General features: G+C 37.4%; 1 protein-coding gene across 4 annotated transcripts in view; it reads left to right on the top strand.

The window, feature by feature from the left end:
- Window positions 1-13,720, top strand: part of LOC145984146 (mitogen-activated protein kinase kinase kinase 1-like) — a 229,786-nt gene that overhangs the window by 157,313 nt on the left and 58,753 nt on the right. For all 4 annotated transcript variants that reach the window (XM_083117608.1, XM_083117609.1, XM_083117610.1 and 1 more), the window contains exons 7-9: window positions 4,508-4,686; window positions 7,781-7,896; window positions 9,960-10,429. In XM_083117608.1, the coding sequence (XP_082973734.1) occupies window positions 4,508-4,686; window positions 7,781-7,896; window positions 9,960-10,429 (765 nt within the window). The remainder of the gene's footprint in view (window positions 1-4,507; window positions 4,687-7,780; window positions 7,897-9,959; window positions 10,430-13,720) is intronic.

Here is a 13,720-nt window from a genome sequence, read left to right on the forward strand (position 1 = left end):
CCCTTTTCTTTGAGTCTGAGAGAGACAAAATTCCGTGCATATGGTTAAATTGATTGATAGTAAGCAACACTACTGCTTTCCAAACACTTACTTTGGCTGTACATCTGGCCACGAAGCTGTACTTCAACTCAAACGAGTGTTCCACTTTTTGTGCAGCTCTTCCAGTGCATTCTCTTCCTCTTCATATACCAGGTGTATAAGCTTAAATCTGCTGTTTGCTCATAGATGGTGTTAGTGAGCATATGAAGCTACCATGGACACGCCATACCTGGTGTTTGTATGAGTTGGACATCTGCCAACACGAATCAGTGAACATCGTCAGCACGTGCAGTCAACAACAGACAGTGTTCCTGTGGTAAGCATGTCTAGTTTTGTGCCAGAAGGAGAGCATATGCGGGAAGCTCTGCTTTTCTGCTTCCATTTGAAGAAATCGGCTGCCGAATCACATCGAATGCTTGTGGAGGCCTATGGTGACAGTGCTGTATTGGAAACAACGTGCAGGGATTGGTTTCGTCGGTTTAAAGATGGCAATTTTGACCTGAGCGACAAGAAGCGTGAAAATTGGCCCAGGAAGGTTGAGGACCATCAATTGCAGGCTCTTTTGGACAAGGACGATACCCAAACGCAAAAGATGCTTGCCGAGCAATTGGGTGTTACTCAAGCAGCCATTTCCATGCATCTACGTGCCATGGGAAAGGTTCAAAAGATCGGAAAATGGGTGCCACATGAATTGACCGATCAGCAGCTGGAGAGACACCAAAACACATGCGAAATCTTACTTGCCAGACAAAAAGGAAAGTCTTTCTTGCATCGGATTGTGACTGGCGATGAAAAGTGGATATATTTCGAGAATCCTAAATGCAAGAAATCATGGGTTGATCCCGGCCAACCATCAACATCTTCCTCGAGACCAGATCGCTTCGGCCGGAAGACGATGCTGTGCGTTTGGTGGGATCAGCAGGGTATCATCTACTTTGAGCTGTTGAAACCTGGCGAAACTGTCACTGCCCACCGCTACCACCAACAATTGATCAAATTGCACCATGCTCTGTGTGATAAAAGGCCGGATTATCAACAAGGACATGACAAGCTGATTTTCCTCCACGACAACGCCCCATCGCACACGTCAAGACTGGTCCAAAACTACTTGGAGACACGCAACTGGGAGGTGCTACCCCATCCCGCCTATTCCCCAGACGTGGCCCCTTCTGACTACCATCTGTTTTCATCAATGGGCCATGCCCTCGCTGAGCAGCACTTCGATTTGTATGCAGACATCTGAAAATGGCTTGATGAGTGGTTTGCCTCGAAAGAGAAGGACTTTTTTTGGCGTGGTATCCACAAATTGCCCGAGAGGTGGGCAAAATGTGTAGCTCGCGAGGGCAAGTACTTTGAATAAATTTCTTGTTGCTTTCTATGAAGAAACCATGTGTTTTTCTGACTACAAAACAGCAGATTTAAGCTTATACACCTGGTATATTTTTCTTCGTTCATAAAATTTTACAAGCATATCTCTGAGCTTCACAGTAATTCTTTTTACTTCTTCTAGTTTCTCTGCAGAGCATTTGCTTTCTTGCTTCATTGTGTTCATCAAACCACCCATTTCTCTTGAGTTGCTTTGTTTTACCGAATGCTCTGCCTGATGTTTAGCCACAATCTCTCTAGTGCCTCATTCTCATCAGTCTCTCTTATTTCTAGTTGTTGTTCAATGCTACTTCTATATTCTCTGGCATTGCCAATATTTTGCAGTTTTTCATGATCATATTTGATATTCCTAGTCTATATCTCCACCCCTACAACTCCTGACATCTGTTATGTCAGATGCATGTCTTATATCAATGATAGCATGGTCAATCTGATTTTTTGATGAGCCATCAGGAGACACCTATGTTTTCTTGAGAATGTTCTTGAGTGGGAAAGTTGTGCTGCTTATATTTAAGTTATTTGTAATAGCAAAGTCAATTAGCCTTAAGCCATTATCATTTTGATCCATCATGTAGACTGTCACTTCCAACATTTCTACACTCCATATCCTTCCCTACTTTAGCATTTAGGTCTCCCATAATAATCTTGATGTCATGATTTGGGGCTCTTTGATATGTAGCTTCCACCTTGGCACAAATTCATCCTTAACATTTTCTTCCTTCTCTTCCGTGGGTGCATGCTCACAAATAAAAGTAGTGTTAAAGAATTTTCCCTTCATCCTCAGACAACACATATGTTCATCTACTGCTTCAAAGTTAATAACAAGGTGCTTTAGCTTTTTTTTGCACACCAAAACCTGTTCCAAAGATATTTGCTTCCATGCTGCCACTGTAGAAGATCACATAGTCATCATTTTCAAAAATGTCACTTCCTTTCCATCTCATTTCTTGCAGGGCTGCAATGTGTACTCTATATTTATGAAGTTTGTTTGTTAGATCTTTTAGTGCACCAACTCTGTGCAGATTTCTTACATTCCAAGTAGTTAATATCCAATCATGTACCTTATTCATTGCCTTTTTCGTTTTCCATTATAACCTCCGGCATTGCTCTATTGATTTCTGAACAAGGTGTTTTTTTTATGGGGTAGGGCTGTCAACACTTTGCCCAAGCCCCACTCTGGAGGACTGAATTTTCTATCAGGGTTATTTTCCCCTAGGAGGACTGACACCATGCCTACAGAGTTCCTCCCACCCCTTTGGTTTTCTGTCAGGGTGTCCTTCCCTTAGCCTTTGGGGATCCCACCCCTCCCTGCAAGGCAGCAGGGGCAGTGCTTATATGATGGCAGCACTTCCTTGCCATGTCACAGTGCTGTAATTGGGCTTTTCAGGGCTTTTATGAGGATGGTCGTGCCAGAGATCATCCTCCCCAGACCCTGATAACACTGTCCAGGACTGCTTATTTGGCTATGCCTTATTCGCAGCTAACCACCATATCTGGTGGTCATTTGCTATTGGCTACCTGCGACCTGCCCAGTGGCTGAGGCTCGCCTCGGAAAAAAGCTCTATGAGAAGCTTCTACCGCTGGGAATATTGCACATCACAACTTACTATTATGTTGTTTCTTTTCCATCTTGGGCATATATTGAATCTTTTTAGAAGTGTTTGTTTACATCTCTGACACCAGATAGAGGCCTTCTGCAGGCACAAAACTCCTAAGCATATGAATTAATTAATTAATTAATTTTTTTTTTTTGATGCTTTGGCACACAAAAGTGGCCAAATATTTTGTACCCTTCAAATGATTGAGGAAAAACCCCTTATCAAAAATCCTTACCTGAAAGTACTGGGTGTTTCATAAATACTTCAGGTGTTTCAAAAATGTATTGCAAGTAAAGTATTGAACTTATTTTAATGAAACCCATCCAGAAAGAACAAGAAACTCATTTTTTTCTACATCTACTAATGTTCAATGTGGATGACATAGCACACACTGACATGATTATCACCTTCTTGCCACACTTGCATCAACATGGACCTGCAATAGTGTCTATCGCTGTGATGATACGTTCCCTTAGGGCTGCAATATCATGCGGCATCCGTGAGACAATACCCTGTGTTTGATGAAACCGCACAAAAAGAAGTCACACGGTGTAAGGTGTAACGTTGCACAAAACACTGCGAGTGATGTGGCTGATTTGAGTGTCGCTTAGCGTAAGAGATGTGAATTCTCAGCTTAACAAAACATACATGCACAAACTATTTGCGTTCCTCAATGGTTTTGGACTGGTTTTATTACTGTAAGTAAGTTCAATAGTTTACTTGCAATAATTTTTTGTAGCCCCCTCAAGCATTTATGAAACACCTGGTATAAAAGCTCTGTAAAAAGCCCCTTGAGAAAAGTTAGAAGTGCAAGTTTGTAAAGGAACATACACATCACATACACAACACATTTAAAAGGTAAGGAAATGTTAAAATTTACCTCAAGAGACAATGTAAAGGCCCATGCTTTCCAAAAATGAAATGTTTGGCTCAGGACATTAAAATTGGCACACTTGGCACAACCGAGGGTCCAGCCCTTGCATATGTCAACCTTGAAGAAGACAAATTCAGCAAAGATCAACATAATAAGGAAAAAGAAGTGCAGGGATATGCCAGTAAAAAAAATGTGGAGTTCCTCGCCATCTCCCTGAATGTTTTTCGGTGTACTTGACACAAATATAATTCTAAAGTATCATGCAGTGGAAGAATATACATTTTTCTTGATGAATTAAAAATTCTATGCCAATATATGTGGTAGCTTCTTTACTATTGAGTAGCTTCTTTACTATTGAGTATTATTTGAAGTATCATAGAATGGACAACATATATATATATATTCAGAGCCAAGGGAAGTTATCATTGGTAAAATTTGTTGGCAAATGGATTGAATTCCAGTAGAAACTTTCCACTACTGATACAATTTCTATCTGCCAGAACCAATACATCAGTATCAGCTCATCCTTAATATACATGTATTATTTTTAAAAAATAATCTTTAGTATGTACTAATGTTCTGAAATAATAAGCTTATTATTTTTTTAAAGGTTGAGACATTGTTTCAAATCTACCAAGAGAGAAGGAACTCCAGAGTTAACAGCCTAACACACGATGATTTGAGACGTGAATCAATGGATTCTAACTCTTCATCAAAACTGAGCCCAGTATCAATGCCAGAAGGATCTAGTCCCAGCAACGGAGCCTCCGCCTCAGCTGCAGAATCCAAGTAAGTAACACACTAGAATCGAACAGCTACACTATTTAACAAAGATTGATATTTGGCCAAAGTTTTCAAACACAAGGAAATTCATTCATATTCTTGCTGTTTCACAACAAGGCATCAAAAACAAAGTGAAAAATGTACAGGTTATAATTTTATAAGTCTATTGCTCGTTCTAGTGTTTCATACACCTTACTCAATTAGATCCAAACGTCCTAGTCTTGATTTGATATGGATAATTTACTTCTTAAGGGAGACCTGAAACCAACAAAGTCAGTGGCGTGTTCTCCTGTGCTGCCTGTGGTTACTGGGGGTAAACCAACTTTCTTTCATATGAAATAAAATTGCCGGAAATTTTGAAGTTGTTGGACTCCTGTTTTTGTTTTACTTCCATGTCTGCATTGGTGTTTTATTTCTATTATATCTAATTAATATATAATAAATATATACAATAAATAAGAATTGTTTCAGTAGACCAGGTCAAATTTTCAGAATGCACCACTGAATTAAGTTTCAAGTTCTTTAATGAAAAGAAATGCATAAATTAAAAATTATGCTACATGTGCGTATACATTTACTCTAATAAGGGATGATTACAAATTTATCACATTTTTAAAACAAGAAATGAAAAGTGCAAATCTGATGTAAAATTGCAAATGTTCCATGAAGATCATCTGAGTGGTTAATCCAGATTCTTAATAAGCATATGTAACTAGCTGACTGCAATAGTTTTTACCTTAGAATGGTCACTACATATTTAGAAATTTATGTCACAAACCAGGATATATATGATCCTTATATTTATAAAAAATTATAACAGTGGCAGAATTTTCATTATTCTAGGTCATTCAAATATGACCGGGACTGATTTTTTTTTTCCAAATCCTTATTGTCAAATACTTATTTGCACTTGTCACCCTTCGAAGGACTCCCCTCCAGAGTCCATACATTTTTTCCAACATTCTGGAAGCATCTTAATGCTCTTTTCATAAAACGTTTTCGGTTGGCTGCCACTCCCGAACACTGTCGATGACGGCATCGTTATCCGCAAATTGCATGCCTTCCAAATCTGATTTAAGCCTTCCAAACAGGTAGAAATCACTTGGAGCTAAATCAGCACTGTATGGTGGGTGTGGCAGAAGGTCCCATTTCAATTGCTGAGGGTTGCCATAGTTGTTTTGGCTGTATGAGGCCGTGCATTGTCTTGAAGGAAGGCTACCCGCTATCCACCTCTCTTCTGCTTGGATTGGATCTTTTCCTTCACTTCTGTTGTCAGGAGTTCTGAGTAATAAGCTGCAGTGACTGTTCTGGCATCTGTAAGAAAGCCTAGATGGATAACCCCAGGCCAGTCCCAAAAAAACGTTCCCATCAGTTTTCCTACCGAACAGGTCCTCCGCACTTTCTTGAGTCTGGGAGAACCAGTATGCTGCCACTCACATGATGATCATGCGCTTCATTCTCCACACGCTCTCTTCCCTCTCTGAAGTACTTACACCACTCAAACACATGGGTTCGTGAGAGACACTCTTCCCCATACTGCAAAATTTCAGATTGCTGGACGTTTTCTCCCGAGAAATTTGATCACAATGCGTTGTTCCACGCTCTGTGGCACCTTCTGTTCGTTCATCACTCTAGCAACACTCAGATATGACTGAGCAGGTTCTAACCTGCATGGGAGGGAGGGTGGGGGTTGTGGCTCTATTCTCCAAAGGATGTACTGTTGCACATGGCAGGTTGTTCAAAAAAAATCAGTTTCGGTCATATTTGAATGACCTAGTATTACATAAATTTACAGAAGTATTAAATCAGTAAAACTGTCTGTGATTTTGTCGACAAACTGATACAACAGTATGCTTATGTCAGCTAATACATGTAAAAAATGAGTCTGATCCCATTGCAATTTCTGAATATAACAGAAACTTGTAAAACTAGTTGGTTTAAATCTTTCATGCACAATTATCATTTGTCTTGATGAGTTCAGAAGTGCTAGTTTCGAAATGAAAGGAGCTATCAATACAGTGGATTGTGACATTAAGAATTAAGATGAAGAAGTGACATTTAACATTTCTACAATCTCCTACCTTCCCCTTCTAACCTTTTAGGCTTCAGAAGATAATCTTTATTGTGAAGGGTTGAAAAGTTGGAAACTTGTAATGTGACTATCTCATAAAATGCATATAATGTGAGAGAACAAGGAGGACACATCCCCCCACAAGACATATAAAATGAACACTAAGCCCACGTTAAAAATGGTTAAAATATTCTGTAGGTAAAGATTCATAACATGGAAACATGAAACTTTACCTACTCAATAACATTAAGTCATTAATGAACATAAAGAGTGAATGCCGTAGCACTACTAGATTCCTACAATTGTGGAAAGTCTTGTTGAAAATCTTTCCATAGTTTATTGTAGAAAAATTAATTAAAATATATTATGCAATATAAAAAAAGTCTGTGTTGTTCTTAAACATCTGTTCTAGGAACGTGACTATCTAAAATAGTTCTGCAGGACACACACACACATACACACAAAAAAATGTTTACATATTCGTGCACCAAATGTAAGTATCTAGGATACTGCTTGACTAGAAGTAAGTGTTGGAAGTAATCCTGCTTTTCTTTCATAATTGGGAAAAGAGAAACGTGGTAGTATATAAATACGGAGAAACTAGTACTCACTTTATCCGCGAAACTGTTTTTTCTTCTTCGTAGCAAGTTCCAACGAGGATGGTGGCAGTGGCCACTGAAATTAATAGAACGAAGAAGAAAAAGCAGTTTCGCGGATAAAGTGAGTAAAAGTTTCTCCATATTTAACCCTGCTTGTTTTAATGGTGTGTGTGTGTGTGTAATACAGTTTACAGTTGCAATTTTTTGAATGATGAAAATATTCAAAGTATCATAGGGCAAAGTGTTGGTCAGTATCCACCAATACTGATACATCCCCATCGGTAACACCACAGCCCTAATTATTTTCCTATACAGCTAGTTTTACTTTTCGATAGTTGAGCTTCTCTAACAGTTTTCCCCTAAAGTGATTTTACATTTCTGATTACTAGGTGTTGAGAATCATGGTACTAATTTACCCCTTTTTTTGCAGGCCAGATGAGGAGGAGCTCTGCCCCATCTGTTTGTTGGAGATGGTGGATGGAGAGAGCTTGGTGGCATGTGTCACTGGTTGCAGAAACAAGCTGCATCATCATTGCATGGCAGTGTGTAAGTTATTATTCTGCACTACAAATTAGCAACTTTTCTAACAGACATGGGTCATTTTTAATGAACTGCACTGCATTTTCCCTCTGTTGTATGTATAGGCAGTGTGTCAAATGGTCCAGGAATTCTTGTAATTCTAGGAACTGTATGGGAATTAAATACATCTAAAAGTGATGGCAATTCTGAGTGGTTATTTTCATGTACATGAATGATTTTCATGGTAGGAAGAATTATCGAAGCATTAGAAAATAAACATCTTCAGGTATTTTCAACATCAATACCAAGCTCATTGTGCAAGGTTAAGTTAGCTTAAAGTTTATTATAAAAACCGTCAGTTTGTTTTAAGTCCACTTCATTCTCAGATAAGCTAGTCGAGACTGGATCTACAGTTTAAAGTGGGATCCGAACCACTGTCAGGGTTTTCTTTGACCTGAACAAGTCAGGAAAATTGACTTGTGACTAAAAAAAATCATGGAAAATATCAGGGGATTCCATAAAAATATTCAAAACCCAGGAAAGTCAAGGAATATTAAATATGGTTGCAGTACTTAGGAGTGAATATGGATTTTTTACAAATTTGTAAACTCTAATTTGGTTCAACACATGTTTGTAATTAAAGAGAAATGTTTGGAAATGTAAACAAAGTCAAATTAAGCCAGAACACTGCAGAGTGATCTGGAAATTTCTTTGAAAATACCTGGAAAAGTCAGGGAATTTACTTTATAAAATGAGTGAAAACCCTGACTGTGCAATGTGCTTCCTCCAGGGATCAAACTCTGAACCCCTTTCATTCCAATGTGATAGTGTTACCACTATGCCACCAGAGAGGCTCAATACATACAAAATTGTGTTTATTCAGTTAAAGTAAGAAAAGTAGAGGAAAGTCACCAAAACTGACATAGGTCTCCTAAACTGACACACCACCATTTCACAGCCGAAAAGTCCTGGCACTTTGCAGCAGGAGGGTAAATCTATTCTTTAGGGTTCCAAGATAATGCGTGACCAGTGAAACAAGGGCTGCTGACGGTTTTCTATTTGTAGGGACAGATTTTCGTTTTTTGGTGATTTCAATACTTTTCTTTGTCTGTACATAACACTATATTATCCATACTGAAAAGATGAGTAAAGTTTTACAGTTTTATCAGGCCATTGTAGATAGAATAACGATTCCGAACATGTATTTCTTTTAGTTGTGAAGATGTGGTGTTTGTAAATTTTTGAGGTTATTGTTATTGATGGCATCGTTCCCTAAACCAACATTCGTCAATAATTGGGTTCCCTAAACCATTGCACGAGATGAAAATATCATAGAGGCTGAATGTATTTTGGTGAAGGACTTTATTCTGAAGATGTCAGTGGTGAAGAATGGATAATGTGTATCATGTGCAATCTTTGGACTCATGTTCAATGTGCAGGTGCAGAACATTAACTTTACATCTGTGTTTTCTGTAAATGGCATGCCATTAAGGGTTAAATAGTCCAAAGAAATTGCATTTGTTTCATGATGATTAAAGGAATTGCTTTATTCTCTAATAAGACACAATTTACGTATATTTGCTTGTGTTGCTTTGTAATTTAATTCCTTATTTAAACAGGTATGTTGGTTTAGGAACCCATTTCCTCAGTTGGCATAATTATTTTGTGAAACAAAATGTTGTTGTAATAGACATTGTTACAAAGCTTATACTTGGGCATGGAATTAATGTACACATTGATGTATTCCACATCAGAAAATTCTTTCCTACTTGAGTTAAGAGTAAAAAACAAAATGGTATGTTGGTTTTGGTGACTTTCCTCTAAGTGTCTCATTTGTATTAGTATCTCTGTCAAGAATCTACAGATGCTACATATTAATAATGCTACAATCTTGTCTATCAAGCATACATGAAGCATTTCATGTGTTCATAATACATGCTCATTTTATATTCTGTAAAAACTGTAAAGAGTATTGTAAAAAGAAACATGATTTCATCAAACTTTCAAAGATCAGATATCCTTGATATTATTAAAACATAGAAATAAAATAATTAACTTTATTCTTCTAAAATAAGAATTTTCCATTACAGGGGCAGTTGAATGTTACCAGCAGGATGAACGTGTCTTGTGTCCTTTGTGTAGAACACCGTGGCCAGAAGAACCATTATCTATGAAGATAGGACCAATACCATCAATACAGCCATGGAACAGAAAAGAAGGATCTTATCATGTACCTGATTATTATAATTGCATGTCTATTGTTCAAGACTCAGTACATTCTCAGCAAATACAGCCAACACGAATTCCATCTCCAGTTCCTTGGGTACATGGTACCAGTGCCGCTCCAAGATCAGCAAAGAAGTCATATCAGTCTTCTTCCAAGGTGCACACATCTTTGGAAATGAAGAGAAATAACCCTCCTACCTCACCAGTTGGGTGCCTTTCTCCCTCACTTATGGGACTTGGTAATAATTGTGGTTCTTATATACAAGATGTTGCATTACCACATTTAGGCACCATCCCACCAAACCAGAAGAGTATTGCCAGTGAATGGATTAAGGTAAGAACTTTACCATTATCATTGTGAAAGTATTTATGCAACAGTAACTAAATCTTGCTTGAAATATTATTTCCTTTTAAAGTGCCTTTCACAGTCAAGGTGGCTGTGAAGCGGCAGCTAGCATGCCGGGAGGTGAGAGCGCATCTGCTGGCAAACTAGATGCACCATTCGCATAATTGGAACTGCTAGCTATGTAATGAAATAAACTCGTTCAATTACATTGACAGTTACAATAACAGTGACCACGTACCTTGTTACAAGAGGTGCTGGAAATGTTGTCCTCGTGCTTCCACACATTTACAACATTTTTTAAAGGAAATTTTTACTAAGACGTATCAGTTCCTCTTCCGAAATTGCTTCAATTTCTCTCCTGATATTTTCTTTCAATTCTTCTAATTTATGGCTTCAGGTATAAAAGCATGGTAGCTCACCAGGCAGATGTCATGAAAATGTCAGTTTTTTTGTTCAAGGCACTAGAGGGTTTTTTGAGGAGTATGTTCCAATCATGCTCCAATGTTGTCTAGTTTCTCCTCAATAAGCACATGCCGTTTTTCCCTTCACTTCTTATCAAGAACAAACCCTGTTTCCCTAAATTTGTTCACAACTATCTGAATACTGTCTCAGTGTGAAATAGGAACATCTGGGAATTCTGCTGCAAAATACATTTTAACTTCCCTAGAAGAATTTGTAAAGATGCAAGAGTCATACTTAAAAATTTGACCAATTTCAGAAAAGTTTCCAGGTCATGGTTCTTTGATTTGGATGGAATTTGACATGAAGGTTCAACCATGTCTGGAAGGCTTGTATTCCAAATATTAGGTTCCTCCAAGAAATCGTTCTAGAGTTATAGCCTGTGGAAGAAGGTGGTGTGCAACAGAAAATGTGGCCCAAATCTGGGAAATTCGTCTCAGAACTAACTTCATGACTCAATAACTTTGGAACTATTGGTCACAGCCTAGTGATATTTACACACCAAACAAACCTCTCACCAAGGAACACGTGTATTGCATCAAAATATCCTCAGCCTGTTTACGTTAGCAAATGAAATACCCCAGAATATGCCTTAAAAAGCCTTATGCGTCAAAAAATGCATATTTTGTGTGCCTGCTGTTACAACTGTAATCCAACCAGGAAGGTGGCATTAATTTTTCTAGTAACCCTGATGTGAATTCAGTATGCACACATTATGTCGTCTCCATATATATCACCCAATCCATATTATATGTGGTTGATTATGCAAGAAATTGAAAAATCACCGGAAAATGGTGGATTTTGGAGATGGTGTAGCACAAAAGGGACAAGAAATATCCAAGCCAAGTTGCATACACTACATAATTAGACCTTCCTCTAATGTGTGTCAAAATTTCAACTTGTTATTGCAAGGCCCTAGTGCACAGTAAAGGTAGACCCTTAAACGCCCAGCGCATTTTCAGTGGAAAGTTTAAAATTGCGCAAAGTTTTAAATGAAGATTTATATCTCCGTAACTACGAATGCTGGACTTACAAATTATAGCTTGTTTCTTTCAGTACAGTCTCAGCTACACGCCTGTTGTTGAAATAATACAATTTGCACTAACCAAATAGAAGAAGAAGAAGACGAAAATTAATAATCTTATTTTTTCATTACACAATTTCAATTTCGTCGCGCCCCCACGTAGGCAACACCAGGACATGAGGGTTCAAAACAGTTCCTGCATATTGCGTGATATGTATTTCATTCTCGTAGCAAGAATTGTGCACTTACTGATGATACTTTCATAGAAAAATATTTTCTAATATAAAAGCCGTGCTTTTTAACGGGAAATTCAAAATTCCAAAAATTGTTATCTCAGAAACTATCAATCCTAGAGTTAAAACTTATACCTCGTTTTCTTCCGTACACACTAGACAATACACCCATGGTCGAATAAACTTCATTTTCATTTATCAAGTAGAAGAAGAAGTTGAAAGTAAAATAAAACTATATTTTTACGAAATTTAAATTTCATCAGGCCCCCACGTAGGCAACGCTGGAACGTGATGGTTTAAAACAGAACCTGCATATTGCCTGTTTTAAATTGTATGGATAGCATGGCATTATTAGACTGCAAAAGAGCACCAGTAATACGTAAACTAAAAAACAATCCAAAACACTTGTTAACACCTTAACACTTCACAAACACATGCAAACTTAACACCAGCTATCTGGATACTGATGCACTGACATGTCCAGTGCCAAGGTCAGCATACAGCTGTGGGTCTAAATTCCAGTAGATGCCACCTTTTCCATGAAAGGCACTGTATATGATTTCCTTTAACACAGGAGGAATTGTTTTGCTGTACAATTCCTGATTTTGCTTACATAAACACATGTATGCTGTGATGGTTCAACATGATTTTCTCTGAAAAACTAAATATGCTGACCAAGGCAGTAATTTATTTTATTAAAAACATGAACTAAACGTAACGTTTCAACCATCTAGCAAGGTCTTCTTCAAATGTTTGTACTTGATACAGAGTCTGAAGAAGACCTTGCTAGAAGGTTGAAACGTTACGTTTAGTTTATGTTTTTAATAAAATAAAATAAATTACTGCCTTGGTCAGCATATTTAGTTTTTCATAATCATGGAAACAAGGCTTAATTGTGTTATAATGATTTTCTCTATCTCATGTTCATCTAGTAGCATTAATGTTTACTGTTTTCAAGTGTAAATGAAAGGTTGAGAACAGCATCAATGTATATTTCTGCAATATTGAAGTTTCAAATAAGAAATTACTCTTTCTTTCATTCACTTCTTACATGCATTCTATTGTATGAAAATAATGTGTTCATGGTTATACACAGAGGGAAAATATGAGATCCCGCTTATATGCTTTGCCCCAGAAAATATCTAATCATGTAAGATTGGGTAAAAATATGCTTGTAACTGTATTTATCTCAACGTTTAACTATGTATGTTTTTTTCTTTAATCTTTTTTCAGCTGATTGAAATGGTAGAAAACTAATTTAAAAAGATTAACTTCTAGTACTAATAAAGATTCAGCATTTCTAATATAAACAAGCTAAATATGCAGCCAACTTTTCAGAATAATTCAGTCCTTATGGAGCTTCAGATATTTGACTGGCATACCTCATGTAAAAACCAAAATATTTTGGTCGTGTTCATGTTCAAAGACAAGTGCATCTTATATAATATTATTTTTAGCAATAGCAAAAAAGGGGAGGGGAGAAAATTGTTGAATAATAAAAACATAAAATTTAGCTTCCCTAACATTAACTTCATTTAGTGCAAATTAAAAATAAAAAATAGG

Source organism: Lepisma saccharinum, chromosome 2 (assembly GCF_977018435.1).
Source record: "Lepisma saccharinum chromosome 2, izLepSacc3.1, whole genome shotgun sequence".
Classification (NCBI taxonomy): domain Eukaryota; kingdom Metazoa; phylum Arthropoda; class Insecta; order Zygentoma; family Lepismatidae; genus Lepisma; species Lepisma saccharinum.